Source organism: Meriones unguiculatus, chromosome 8, assembly GCF_030254825.1.
Source record: "Meriones unguiculatus strain TT.TT164.6M chromosome 8, Bangor_MerUng_6.1, whole genome shotgun sequence".
NCBI classification, from domain to species: Eukaryota; Metazoa; Chordata; class Mammalia; order Rodentia; family Muridae; genus Meriones; species Meriones unguiculatus.
The window spans coordinates 47522304-47536166 of record NC_083356.1 but is presented as its reverse complement, the minus strand read 5'-3'; the positions used below and the strand labels follow the sequence as shown (position 1 = coordinate 47536166).

The window sequence follows — 13863 nt, the reverse complement described above, 5'->3', positions numbered from 1 at the left end:
TACGCCAGCCTCACAGGGGGAAACAGAAAGGTCATGAACTGTGCCTAAGCCAGACCTTACGTTTGTTCCCAGGTGTCTCAGGTTTGGGAACAACATAAAAATGCTTGTAGGGCTAAATGTGACAAGGTACTTCCTATATTCCTTTGAAAGTTAAGCTCAAGGTTTACACATAGAGACCTGAGAGGCATGACATGCTTGATTGTACTTTGAAGGCCCAAATGATGGGTAGCAAAGCAGCTGAACATTGGAGACACGTAACAGGCTCACAGAGGTGTAATAGCCACAAAGAGTCCCATGCTTTGCTTACACAGAGAAGCGAAGCTTGCCTGCTTATCTCAAATCCAAGATGCTTGCCTACTAGCAACACAAGGGCCTTCCAGGCTTAAGAATGGGAAGGAAGCACTATGCAAAGCCATTCCAGAGGCTTTGGAGCTGCAGTGAAAGTAGCTGCAGAGATTACTCCTGCACATCTGTCAACTGAGTCAGGGTTGTGGTTTTTTTTTTTTTTTTTTTTTTTTTAATCTCAGTCTTTCAAAATAAAATAAAACACAAAGCGATCAACAAACCCATATACACAGTGCTCAGAAATCTCTGCCTGAAGCAATTCTCCTGCTGCTGTTTACATGTCCACTGAGTAACGCAGAAACCATTAGCTGGCAGCTTAGCAATGCCCTGACCTTTCCCGTGTTCAGCCTACAGGGGAATACCGCAAAGACAAGCCCTATAAATTCAAAACAGAACTTTGCAGCTGAAACAGCACACATCAGATCTGAAGTCCTGGCTAGACATGCAGATTGTGAGATGGAGAAGGGAGACCCAGGGCTGCTTCACCCCATAGGCTCAATTTGGCTTTACAGGGAAGTCAGTCAGTCAGTCAGTCAGTCAGTCAGTCAGTCAGTCTGTCTGTCTTTTGCTTCCTTCCTTTCTTCTTTCCTTCCTTCCTTTCTCTCTTTTGTTTTTTCTTCCTTTTTTTTCTTTCTCATCTTTCCTTCCTTCTTTTTCTTTCCCCCTCCTTCTTCTCTCTCCTACCTTCTTTCCTTCCTTTTTCTAAACTATAGTTTATTAGTCTACTAGCATCTAGTGTCGAAATCAGAGACTTTCTTTCAAGTCCTTGACTTAGTTAACTTTTTGTTTTAAGGTTCATTTACTATTTATACAGTATTCTGACTGCATGTGTGCCAGCAGGCCAGAAGAGGGCACGAGACCTCATTATAGATGGTTATAATCCACCATGTGGATGCTGAGAATTGAACTCAGGACCTTTGGAAGAGCAGCCAGTGCTCTTAACATCTGAGCCATTGTCCAGCCCCTTAGTTACCTTCTTCAATGAACTAACACATGGGGAAAAAAAAAAAAAAAACTTTACCTACAAGGTCAATATTTCATAAATTGGGTTTGTCCTGTTCATTCATAGAACTGGTGAACCACGTGAAGAGTCAACACTTTTAGAAACACTTTTATAAACATGACAATGAAATGGCCAGGAGTCAAAGTTTATCAGCTCGTACAGAGAGAAAAAAAAAGTATGGAAATAATTACACACACACACTACATAAAACTTTGGGGGGGGGCTATGGTGTGTGTGCCTACAATTCCTAGCACACATGGTATCATTTGATTCTTTTAGCTGCAAAAGGTGAGTGTTTCGATGACTTCTAGTTACTGGAGAGTGCATGAAGGCAAAGAGATTAAGACCTCCCCCTTAGATCATATAAAAAGTAACACAGACTCTAGAGCCTATAACTTGAATTACAACATGGCAATTCTTCTCATACTAAAGCTGACGTTTGTTGAAATGCTGGTGTATGTCAAAGAGTTACTAGGCTAAGTACTTGATACATAGTATTTCACTGAATTCTCAAAGTGGGTCTCTGTTTTAACCTACTAAGCCTGGAGCAAGGCTGAAATGCAAAGACTACCACAGAATGTACCACCTAAGGCACTGAAAGTCAGTACAAGGCACATGAACCACACAGCCCACTGGAATTAGTGCCCATAGTAGAGGTGAGAACTGAACAAATTGCAAGAGGCACAGTTAAGAAATGGATGGGAGAGTGTGGTGTCCCTCAAGCTACTATCCGAGGAAAGGCACTATCATCTTCATCACTACGGTACTGAAAATTTCTTCTCACTGAGAGTATACAATTAGTAAATCAGCTATGTGAAGACATCAGAATGGTCCCAGTCATGCACATGGGGCTCCATGCATATATCCTCATACACACAGTCCAAAGAAATACAAGAGATGTGGTCATTCATGGAGGAAAAACAGCAAAGAATTCCAAGGCTCAAAGTGGCTCGTGTACATCTGAACAACTGTCCAGGGCTCCTGGTGCTAAAGCCAGCATGCAGCCATTCCTTTAACACAATATTCTCCTGAGAGGTGGACATCACACATTGCAAATGACTGCAACTTTTTTGTGTCACTTTTTTTTTTTTTTGATCAGTACCTTTTGTCAAACTATGTGTATGGTGATGTGTTCATAAGAGAAAAACTCTTAAAGGGGGCTTAGGACTGTTCTCAGAGTCCCCCTTTCCTTATCAAATGCTAATCAACCAGGTTCAATCCACATACTGACTAACACCAGACCTATGGATGCTCTAAGTACAATGGTCATAGCCTCTAGTGTGTTGCACCCAAAACACCGCAGGTATTCTAAGTGGGAAATGAAAGGGACTGTTTATCTTTTCTCCATGGGGCCATTGCAGTTCTCACTGCATTGTGTTGAACCATATGGAACTGCCACTTTCACAGGGTCCAAAGATGGTTTCAAATACTTTGACCTGACAAACTGGTATTTTGCTATTCTGACTTAGGGTGTTGTAGCCAGTGTAAAACAGTCTCCATGGGATGGACAAAACAAGACTCTTAGATGACACTGCTTCTCCAATCTCCATTTCACTCAGCAGTGACTGATTCACAACTGGGGAAGAATGTATCAGGTAGCAGTTGGGGGAGTGAACTCAGTGCTGGCTGTTAACACTGGGTGAGCTTTTCAGAAGGCAGAAGAGCGGAAGGGTTTGAAACCCAGGTAGGGTGTTGAGAATGGTGGAGAGCTGAGATAGCCGGTCAAAACCTATGCCAAACAGCCATTTACACAATCACAATCACCGGTCACCGAAGAAAGTAGGGAGAAAAGACTGGAATGCTATCAAGGGCTAGACACATGATTTCAGATGCCAATTGAAGACATTTACAAATACAGTCCCTGAAAAGTCATGCTGGTGAGAGTCTTTGGATGGAGGCATCAAAACAAAATAAGGAGAAACAGGACAAATGTCTTTTGTAAGGTAAAGAAGAACCTGTTTTGAAAGACACAATGCATTGGTGTTAGCCATTGAAACCAACTTTGTACATGCACCAGCAGCATCAATAGGAGCTTCTGTAGCCACCTTATTGCGTCCTTGACATCATGGAAACACTGCTGTCGACAGCCCTTTTATCCTCATAGTAAGCCTAGGAAGTATGGAGTATCATTTTCATTTTTTGAGTGAGGAAATCGCCTTCAAGAACGTGAGGTTAGAAAGCTAGCAGGGTTTTCAGTGAAACCCTGGCTTTCCTGATTCCAAACCCCATGGCTGTCAAAGCTGAAGACATTCAGAGACAAGCAGTGTTAGACACATAATCCTGGCTGAAGTGCTCTAAAGGGGCATCTACAGTGATCTGTGAAGACATAAGCTTCCTCAGTGGCCTCACATCAGCATCCCAGGCCTACCTTGCTTTCTCCTTCAATGACAATGACAGGCACAGCAGTGGCAGGCCAGCGGTGTTTGGCTGGTAGAGGCTTGTCACAATTCCACAGAACTATGATCTGAAAGGGACAGGGATCATTAGAGGGCTGTGTTGAGTACTTCTCTGACCCCCCTTCTAACAGGCTCTACTTGTGGAGATGAGCTGACAAAGCTAAATTTCAAAGTGAGTCCACACCCATACAAACTTTAGAACTTCAATCTTCAACAGAGAGGGAACAGTAGAAATCTAAAAAGTTATTTTCAGAGACCAGGAAAAAGCTGAAGGAGAAAGAAGTGTCTTCAAGGGCTGAGGAGATGGCTCAGTGCAAATGTGAGGACCTGCATTCACACTCAGGACCCATGTAAATGCCAGGTGGGAATGAATGCCCAAATACAATCCTAGCCGCTACAAGGCAGAGGATCCTTGTGGCAAGCTGGAGCACTGGACTAGCTAAACACAGTGAGAAAACTCAGGGACTGAAGAGACTCTGCCTTAAGATACATGAAAAAGAACAACTGAGGCAGATACCAAATCTCATTCTTTGGCCTCCATATACCTTATGGAGGTATGCAACCATATGGACAAACACACACTTCTCTCTTTCTCTGTCTTTTTGTCTGTCTGTCTGTCTCTAGCTCGCTCTCTTCCTCACATACACACACACACAAAGCTGTAACTTTAAGTTCTCCAGAACTTAATCAAGTGTTTTCTAACTTCTGATGTCTTATGGTGATGAGTGCAATAGCAACTGTGATCAAGTTAAATAAAAATGTTTACTAAACATCTGAACATCTGCTATGAACTTGCACTACACCAGGCAATGTGGGCGACATAAAAGAATTTGAGATAGAAGCACGATGAGTTCCTGCTTTGGATTTCCCTGAACAGTTGCTGATTTTATGTGACTTTATAATTTCCAATAAAGGCAGTGAGTTCAAAAATGAACACTTCACTATGATTTGATTCTTTTCTCATTTGTAAACCATCTTATCTGCACCAATCACAAGTTAAAAAATTAAACAGTGTTAAGACTACGGGAAACTCTGTTACCAGATATCATCCTCTTTGTTTCCTTGCTGCTGTGAAAGAAAAGCTGACACTTACCGACACCAACAAGTCTGTTTCTGTTATTGGAATAACTTGTGTTGTGTATCTTAACCAAGGCTGTTTTGGTACAACTTATTCACTTTGATGTTTATAAATAAAATAAGAGGCTAGGGAGGTGGCCCAGTCAGTAAATTGCTTGCTATGCTAGCATTAGGTCGACTTATCCCCAGCATCCTTGTGAAAAGCAGGGTGCATGACACCAGTGCTGGCAGAATGGGGTAGCAGAGACAGACAGATCCCTGGAGCTCGCTGGCTAGGCAGCATAGCCTTACCAATGAACTCCTGGCTAGTGGGAGGCCCTGTTTCAAAACAGTAGGTAGTACCAAAGGAACAATATCCTACGTTTACTTCTAGCCTAACCACACATGCGCACACACCTCTATGTGTACCTGCACACACACAGCCCCCATCAAACATGCATATGCTTACACACAGACACACACACAAGAAGTAATGTGGTTTATACATTCTTTACAAAATTTGTTTGTGTGTAGGGGGTACACTTTATACCGAGGCAAAGGTCATTCTATAATCTGTTCTTGTGTCAGGTTTCACTTTTGAGAGTCTCCAAGTTGATGAAGAGAACCAAGGCCTGGCCAGTCCCTAAAGTGACTGTGTATACTGCTTCAAGGGTCCCGGAAAGCCAAGTGTGGGACAGGCATGAGCCACGGCTCTCCGTCAAGCTGCAGAGGGCAAGTGTGCTCACCTGCGCACAGTACTGGGACTTGGCTGCAGCCACGAGAAGCTTCAACACTGGCTGGGACTGAGAGACCAGCGGGGTCACGGCATGGATGACTGCGGTGAATTTGGAGGGGGGCTTCAAACCTGGAAGACAATGCAGAGGAGGGCCTAATGCGGCACTGAAAAATGAGACTCAGGAAAAAGGTTCCATGCTGCAGTGATACACCCTGGAGCTGCTGTCCCCTCCGGCACATTCTTCCTTGGTTTCTTATGTACTGACAGAGGGAACCAAACTGAAAGTACTATATAACAACTAATCAGACCAGAGACCTTTAGGAACTACTGCCCAGTGGCCAGCTCTAGCTTCTTTGGACATTCTTCTTCTCCCTTGGTGATGCTCAACATCTTCCTTTTTTTTTTTTTTTTTTTTAAGAATACCCAATGTTTGTCTGTCTATGCACCCTGCTCTGGTCACTTACCTCTTATTATGTATGTATGTATTTTCTGCCCCCATGCATTTGCATGTATCTGAATCTTAACCAAAAGGTTTTGTGTGGTTGACAGCATTTCATATAAGAATTAGTATGTAGGAAAGGTTCAAAGGACGGCACCTAGCATCCATTTATGCTTGACTCTCAGTTCTTCCTTCTAGTCTCATTTAGAAACACTGCTTGGCTCTCTGGGTTCCCTCAGCTATGCTACAAGAGCTGAGCACACTGATCCACACTGAGCACTTAGAACAGGTGTTAGTGAGCAGTAAGTGCTTGGGGTTGGCTGTTATCACCACCAGCATCCACAGAATCATACCGAGGGAACCTCCATATTCCAAGCCTCCGTATTTCAGTGACTGTAACACCACTGAGAAAAAAGTATGTGAGGCTGACTTCTGACCAATGGGAGCTCTGCATAGGAAAGGGCAATGAATATGCAAATCAACCATTACGACCAAAGAGAAGCAAGACAGCATCCCCCCAGGAGCCGTTCCACAAGAACCCAGAAATTACGAACAGGTTAAGAGCCTTTCAGAACTTCATTAGTTTAGACCCACTAATTTGGTATATTAGTAGCTTAGGTACAAAGTAAGCGTCGTGGGAATATCCCAGTTTGTCATAGTTGGGGTTGTAAATTTGAATCAGAATGTATATGTGAAATGATTATGCAAATGTTTCACACGGAAAAGTGTGCCACCATCTCAGCATTTTGATTGAACTTTTTTTTTCTGAATGAGAGAGTGAGTTTCTCATTTTCTTGATGAACACCTATGTAAGAACAATATACCCGACTGAGGAAGCCCTTGTTAACAGTGGAAATCGGTCATTGCTTTCAGTTTTCTCAGTCATGGTTTAAGAAACATCGTATACACACTTCTAAGGGGCTAACTCCAGGTGAGGATCACAGAACTCTACAAGGAAATGGAAGGAGTCTTTAACTACAGCCTTTGCCTGTCAGTGAATTCTCACTGGCCCACTGTGCACCACTCAGGGAATTCCACGTGGTCCTCCCAACATGCCTGGCTTACCCAAAGGATTATTCATTCTCGATGATGGATCCTGAACTTCCATTTCACCTGATGGGTTTCAAGCTAAATACGTACAATTTAAAAAGGGTACAGTTGCTTTGGAGAACATTCGTATGGAGTAGACAATCTTGAATCTTCGTTATATCAATTTGGAAGATGTCCCAGGTTTTCTAAATGCTGCAATTCTGAGCTAATGTGTCCATGATGGCACTAACACAAGGGAGACTATGACTCTGCTAGGCGCATGCCCGTGGAGGGATCAGCAGCTCTGTGGAGGTGTGGCCCTGTGCTCGCATCTGTCACCCCGCTGAGATCCAATGCAAAGCTGCTTGACAGCTAACTTGACACTGATTTCAACATCCAGCCTGGCATTAGCTCAGGGTATGAAAGGACCACAATAAAAACCAAACAAATGAATAAATTTGCCCCTTCAAATATTCTTAGTTATTTCTTCTTTCTCCTTTTTAATTCAGGTTTTTCTAAACATATAGTAAGAGAAGTGATACTGTAAAAAAAAATCAAGAAGATATATATACATATGCATACCTGTGTACAGATATAGACACATACACATTAAGTTTATATCTAATCATGTTCAAAATGATATATGATTTAAGAACATCTTTCAATGAAAGTAAGTCTACAAAATGCACAGGACAGCTGCTCAGATAAGAAGGAATGTTTCTGTTTCATGTTCCAATACTCCGTTTTATTTATAACTCTTCACTGTGAGCCATCGCTTCAAAAGGGCTCAGACAACCATTTCCAACTAAGGCTGCTGGGAAGACTGACCCCACCGGGTAATCAAAGGCAGCCGCCTCAAAAGGATTTACTTACCTAAATTAGCATAGTAGTAAGGAAAATCTCCCAGGTAAGATGAATACTGTGGTAGGACGAACAATCCTCCAGGATGTTTGTTCCATATTAAACTGTTACGTGATATGTGCTTGAATATTCTGTCCTGAATAATCTAGAAAGCAAAAAGCATGTGGTGAGGTTGGGTCTCGGAAGATATTTAGAAAGGGTCTTGCTCAATCTAAGTTTGGGGACGATAATGTTAAAAAGACAGAACACATTCTACCTATTTCTCCTCCAATTCGCTATGGGATAAAAATATGTACAAGATGAAGCAGAGATGTGCTCCGGAGGACAGTAAAAGAAAGAAATGAACTATGGCTGACAACGTTTCTCAAGCTCCATTTTAATCATAAATTCTGTTCTTTTATTATTTTATAATAATGGTCCTTTGCTAGTTTCAAAGAACATGTATAGATGAGTTCACCGGCACTTGGTGGCGTGGCATCTATATATAGATCCAGATGTTACCAGCAAGCTATCTTCTATGTGCACAGAAATGTCAATGTGGACCATGTGCAGGTGGACGCGAGGACAAGAAAGGGCAGGCACATTCTCCAAGTAGCTTTATTCCTTTAATTCAGGAGGGTGTTTTAAATTGCCTGTTCGTTCCCTTTTTCAGTCAGCTGCAGGACTTTAAATACCGGCCAGCTCAAGTGTTTCTATATTTTGACTTCAGAAGTAGTGAGTTAACAATTGCTCAAAACATCCTAGCGAATGGGACAAGGACCATGGCATGTGAAGACTAATAATTGTCAAGCGGTTCATTAGTCTTCTTGGACTTTGGGACCTTGCAGATCATTAAATTCTACATTTAGAGACAAACCTTCTCCCAACCTGAATCATGTGTCAGTTGAATGTGATTAGTCTACATTAGGGTTTCTCTCTGACTTTCAGGCTTTTGTGATAAAACCATCCACTCATTAAGATATGAGATGGCAAATTATTAATTTGATACAGAATATCATATTTCCAACAAAAAAAGTTTTAAACTTAAAAAAAAAAATCCAGGAGCTTATTTGGGGGATAGGTGTTAACATGTATAAGGCCCTGAATTTGACTCTCAATTACCTACCTACCAACCAACCAACCAACCAACCAACCAATCAAACATTACATAACTTAGGAATCTAAGTCACCATTTTGCAGGTCTCCATTTAAGGAAGTGTGAATTTAGGTATGGAATTCTAAGATTTCCTAGGTTATTAATAACGTCATCCATCTGATCCCATAGAGTGATTGCCATAGTAATCAATTAACTCGATCTATCTTTTAAACCATGTCACTGGTATTTTCCTATTGAAAGGAAGTAGGGAAAAAAACTGAGGAGAACATATAATCTCTACTCACTAATATCTGCACTTTATCTTTCACTCATATCAAAATGGATAATTTCATATGGATAGGTAACTTACTGAGTTGATAAAGATTTTAGGAATCGAGCTATAATGCTGGTATTTATTGCCTATGATATAAAAGCATGGCTTACGCAGCCATCATCTAGACAGCTATTGTGAACAAAGCGTCATAGCTGGAAAGAGTTTTACGTGGCAAGCAATTCTTTGCATAACATTTATTCCATTTTTTTCCATCTCTTATACTTTCCAAATCCAGGCTATTATTTCTTTTTATAGTGTTCCATCTAGATCTCCTTTTGTTTTCTTTCTAAATTTATGTGCCTTTCAGCATGTGGTCATATAAATGATCTTGGCTATAAAGACAGAATAAATTGGCAATAGACAACATGAGAAATTGAAGCTACAAACAAATGACACCAAACTCAAAGGTGTTACAAGTAGATCGTCATTTGCTTGGGTCTTGGACAGGCATGCTTCACAGTCATGGGCTCCTTTTGCTGTAAAGTCATAGCACTGTTTTCTTTCAAAATTTCCAAATATGACCGTCAGTTATGGAACACTCTTGAAATACTACTAAGATACGAATGTGACTGCACACCATGGAACTTCACTTTTGCCAAGTGAGGTATTGCCTCCATGCCTCATCCTCTCACTGGTGATAAGATGATGACATTTCACTGATACTTAGGACAACCACTCAGAATGAAAGATAATCTGCCTAAATTCTTCTATCTAAGATTTGATGTCTGCCTTTAAAAAGAAAAAAAAAATTCAGCCCATTATTCTGAGGCACTGTTGGAAATTAAAAAGCTGGGCCCAGTGGGGACGGCAGAGACTGATGAATCAACCAAAGATCATTCATAGAGAGGACTTAGAGCCCCAGCTCAGATGTAGCCTATAGACAGCTCAGTGTCCATGTCGGTTCCCTAGTAGAAGAGATAGTCTCTGACATGACTTGCTCCTTGATCACTTCTCTCTGGTGGGGAGACCTAGCCAGTGCACAGAGGAAGAGGATCCAGGCAGTCCTGATGGGATTTGATAGGCTAGGATCAGACAATAGGAAAAGAGGACTTCTCCTATCAGTGGACTAGGGAAGAAGGACAGAAGAGCAAGAGGGAAGGGGGTGGAACAGGGAGGAGATGAGGGAGGGGGCTACAACCAGGATACAAAGTAAATAAATTGTAAAATAATACAAAGTGAATAAATTATAATGAATAAAATATAAAAAGCACATTTCAATTAAAATGAAGTATTAAAATAAGAAAACAAAAAATGATAATGGAAAAGGAAATTTTCATATTTATGCTTTATTTTCTAGATATAGTCAATATAGGTCTTTTTACACATTTCCCTACAATCTTCATGACCAAAATAGAGAAACTTTTCTATGCAAAAAGACAAAAATACTTCTGAATAAAAAGCTTCCACTTTCAGTAAAGATTCTTAGGGACTTTGATTTGGAGTATGAAAACTATTGAAGCTGTTTAAATGAGTTGCCAAATATCTTTATTTTTCTTTATCCCTATCACCCCCACAGGGTTTCTCTGTCCTGGAACTTGCTCTGTAGACCAGGCAGATCTTGAACTCAAAGATTCCCCTGCCTCTGCCTCCCAAGTGCTGGGATTAAAGATGTGCGCCACCACCACCAGGCTGGCAAACATATTTCTAAAGCCTTATATATCACCTGCACTATTGAAAGTTATAGAGAGTTTTGTTCTCATGCCACCAAATAGAAATGTCAGTTTTTAATCTCCTAATGTCTAGTTCTCTGTCACTTCACTGGACAGCTCTCAGGATTTTTGTATGGCATTCAATGTTTACACTTTATTGCTGTGGAAGAAAACCTAACATTTAGAGGCTGGACACTTCCTTGGCTATTTGTCAACACACACACACACGCTCACTCACTCACAAAGATTTTTGGTTAAGGCCCTCAATAAACATAATACTTGTTGAGTGAGTTGAAAGGGTAGAATGACAGGCTGTTTGTTGTTTCACTCCATTTTCTTTTTCAAAATAATGGGCAGTGGGTTGTAGGCTGCAGTTTATTCTATGTGGTCTTCACTTGTTTTTTGGTCAGATGACGCTACCTAACACACAAAGTGCCATCATATGACAAAGCAATCTTTTATTTATACGATTTCACGGTAAAATTATTAGCATAATGGTGCTGGAGTGTAAATGTGCTTAGTCAGTGCGAGACAAATAAGGAAAACTTCACAAGACCTCCTAGAAAATAGTGTTTTATAAGCTGGCATAGGCTGTTATGTCAGATATCATTATAATCTGGTGCATGCCTTTTTTTTTTTTCTTCTTTTTGCTTGTCTAGATTTTGAGTTACTATGGTCTGATCCATGAAGGAACACTATCTTTGCAGTAGCTTGTCACTTAGCACGTTGTCATTTTTCAACTTGCATGCAAGTATAAAAAGGAAACACCCAGCTCCAAAGACTTTAATTCCAAAATGCAGCTCTCAAGCTTGGGAGCTAACAGAATTCCAAGTATGAAAAAATGGACATGTGAAATGGACTACTCCTTCCATCCTGGCTTTGGGGAGGAGGATGAGGGACCCCATCTTCAACTATGTCCAAGTACTACTTTCAACTCTACAGCTGGCGTTGTGGTTTGAATGTCAAATGTCCACCACAGGCTTGTGTGCTTGAATACTTGGACCTACTAGGAGATGTTGTTTCCAAAGGTTGTAGAACCTTTAAGAAGTAAAGTATTGCTAGAAGAAGGAAGTTGAGGTAGGCCGTGAGATTTGATAACTAGGTCCTACTTTCCACTTTCTGTTTTCTAACTACAGACACAAAACATGAGTAGTTTTGTCATACTCCTGCCCCAAGTTTTCCCTGCCATAATTAGCTAGCCCCCCTTAAACTGTGAGCTCAAATAAGCCCAGCCTCCCTTAAGCTGCTCTTGTCAGGTGCTTGTCCACCATAATGAGAGAAGTTACTGATGGAAAGTCTCCAAAGACTTGTCTCATTCTCACAGCCTCAACAATGGTCACCAGGGAAGAAGCTCCACAGACCTACAGTCTAAGTGTAGATAAATTAAGCCTCAAGGCTGTTCTCATCCTTAGCAGGGCCATAACCAATCAAATGACTTATGTTTAAGTGCTAGGCCACCTTTGACATATGAACCTCCGGTTCATTTCATGAACATGTATGCTTTGTTGCTTTGTGTATAGGGACGACATTTCCTTTACCTCCTCTGATTTTCTGTTTTTGTTGAATTCTAGGGTAATGCAAGTTCTGAATTAAGATGGGGAAAGTCAGTGTTATCTCTCTTGCAATTTGACCAAGAGGTCAGATTGTTACAAGCCAATCTTGGGATGACAGAGAGAGATTTGGCAGCTGCTATAAATTTGAATGAAGTATATGGTTTTAGTGTTTAAAAAAAAAAGAAAACAAAAACCATGTTTCTAAAGAATTATGTGGCTTCCATCCAAGGGGAAGAAAGCCTTTCATGGCTCAAGGATGAAAACAGCCCAACGTAAAATTCTATTGTGATGAATGTAATACACCCAGCTGTTATTGCAGGAGAATGGAGCTCTGTTAGCAGACAAGAAACTGGATCTACACAATAACCTGCCGCAAAAGAAATATAATTAATGAGATAGGATCTTTTGCCTGGCAAATTAGCAATGTTATGTGTGTGTGTGTTATGTTTTAATTACAATCCCGAAGGCTCACAAGAACGCAGCAAAGGAGAGTCTCTCTGAGACAGCCTGTGAGAGTCCAGGTAGACGCAAGCACTTAATACACTGGTCCTCCTGTTGCAGGCAATGAGATATGTCATTTGATACAGACTTCTTCTTTATACCGACTACTTTATTTTGAAATATCAAGAGAGGGTTATTAATCACTCAAGATAGGTTCTTTGGAGCAAATTAAAGAAAACAAAAGAGAAAAAAAAATCAATTTCAAATAATCCCTGCTTAGAAAGGGTTCAGCTAGGGGACGAAAAGCTGACTCAGTAGTTAAGAGAGCTTACAGAGGACCCAGGTTTAGTTCGCTGAACCCACACAATAGCTCACAATCATCGGAACTCCAGTTCCAGGCAGATCCAGCACCCTTTACTGACCTCTGACGGCACTGTGTGCACGCAGTCCACATATATGTATATAGGTAAAACATTCATACACACAAAAGGTAAAATACATAAATCTTTAAAGGAGGACACAGCTAGTATTTTCATATTGTCTGTTAAGAACGTTTTTCCTTCTTGCTTAGCTTCTTTAGGTGTACATATTTTAGTATGTTTATCCTATATTACATGTCTAATATCTACTTATAAGTCAGTATATACCATGTGTCTCTCTCTGCTTCTGGGATACCTCACTCAGGATGATCTTTATTAGTTCTTACCATTTGCCTGCAAATTTCATCACTTCCTTGTTTTTAATTCCTTGTATTCCACTGTGTAAATGTACCACAATTTCTGTACCCATTCCTCAATTGAGGGACATCTTAGTTATTTCCAGATTCTGACTATTATGACCTTGGGTAAGATGCTGAATCTTCATTCAGAAAGGCAAATGAGATAGACATCAGAAGAAGGTGAAAACAAGGAAAAAGATAGGAGCCTACCACAGAGGCCTCTGAAAG

General features: G+C 40.8%; 1 protein-coding gene across 1 annotated transcript in view; it reads right to left on the bottom strand.

The window, feature by feature from the left end:
- Ext1 (exostosin glycosyltransferase 1) overlaps positions 1-13863 on the bottom strand; it is a 284583-nt gene that overhangs the window by 21058 nt on the left and 249662 nt on the right. Inside the window, exons 5-7 of the mRNA XM_060389420.1 lie at positions 7878-8010; positions 5547-5665; positions 3717-3812 (exon numbers count right to left, since the gene is read on the bottom strand). Coding sequence (XP_060245403.1) covers positions 3717-3812; positions 5547-5665; positions 7878-8010 — 348 coding nt within the window. The remainder of the gene's footprint in view (positions 1-3716; positions 3813-5546; positions 5666-7877; positions 8011-13863) is intronic.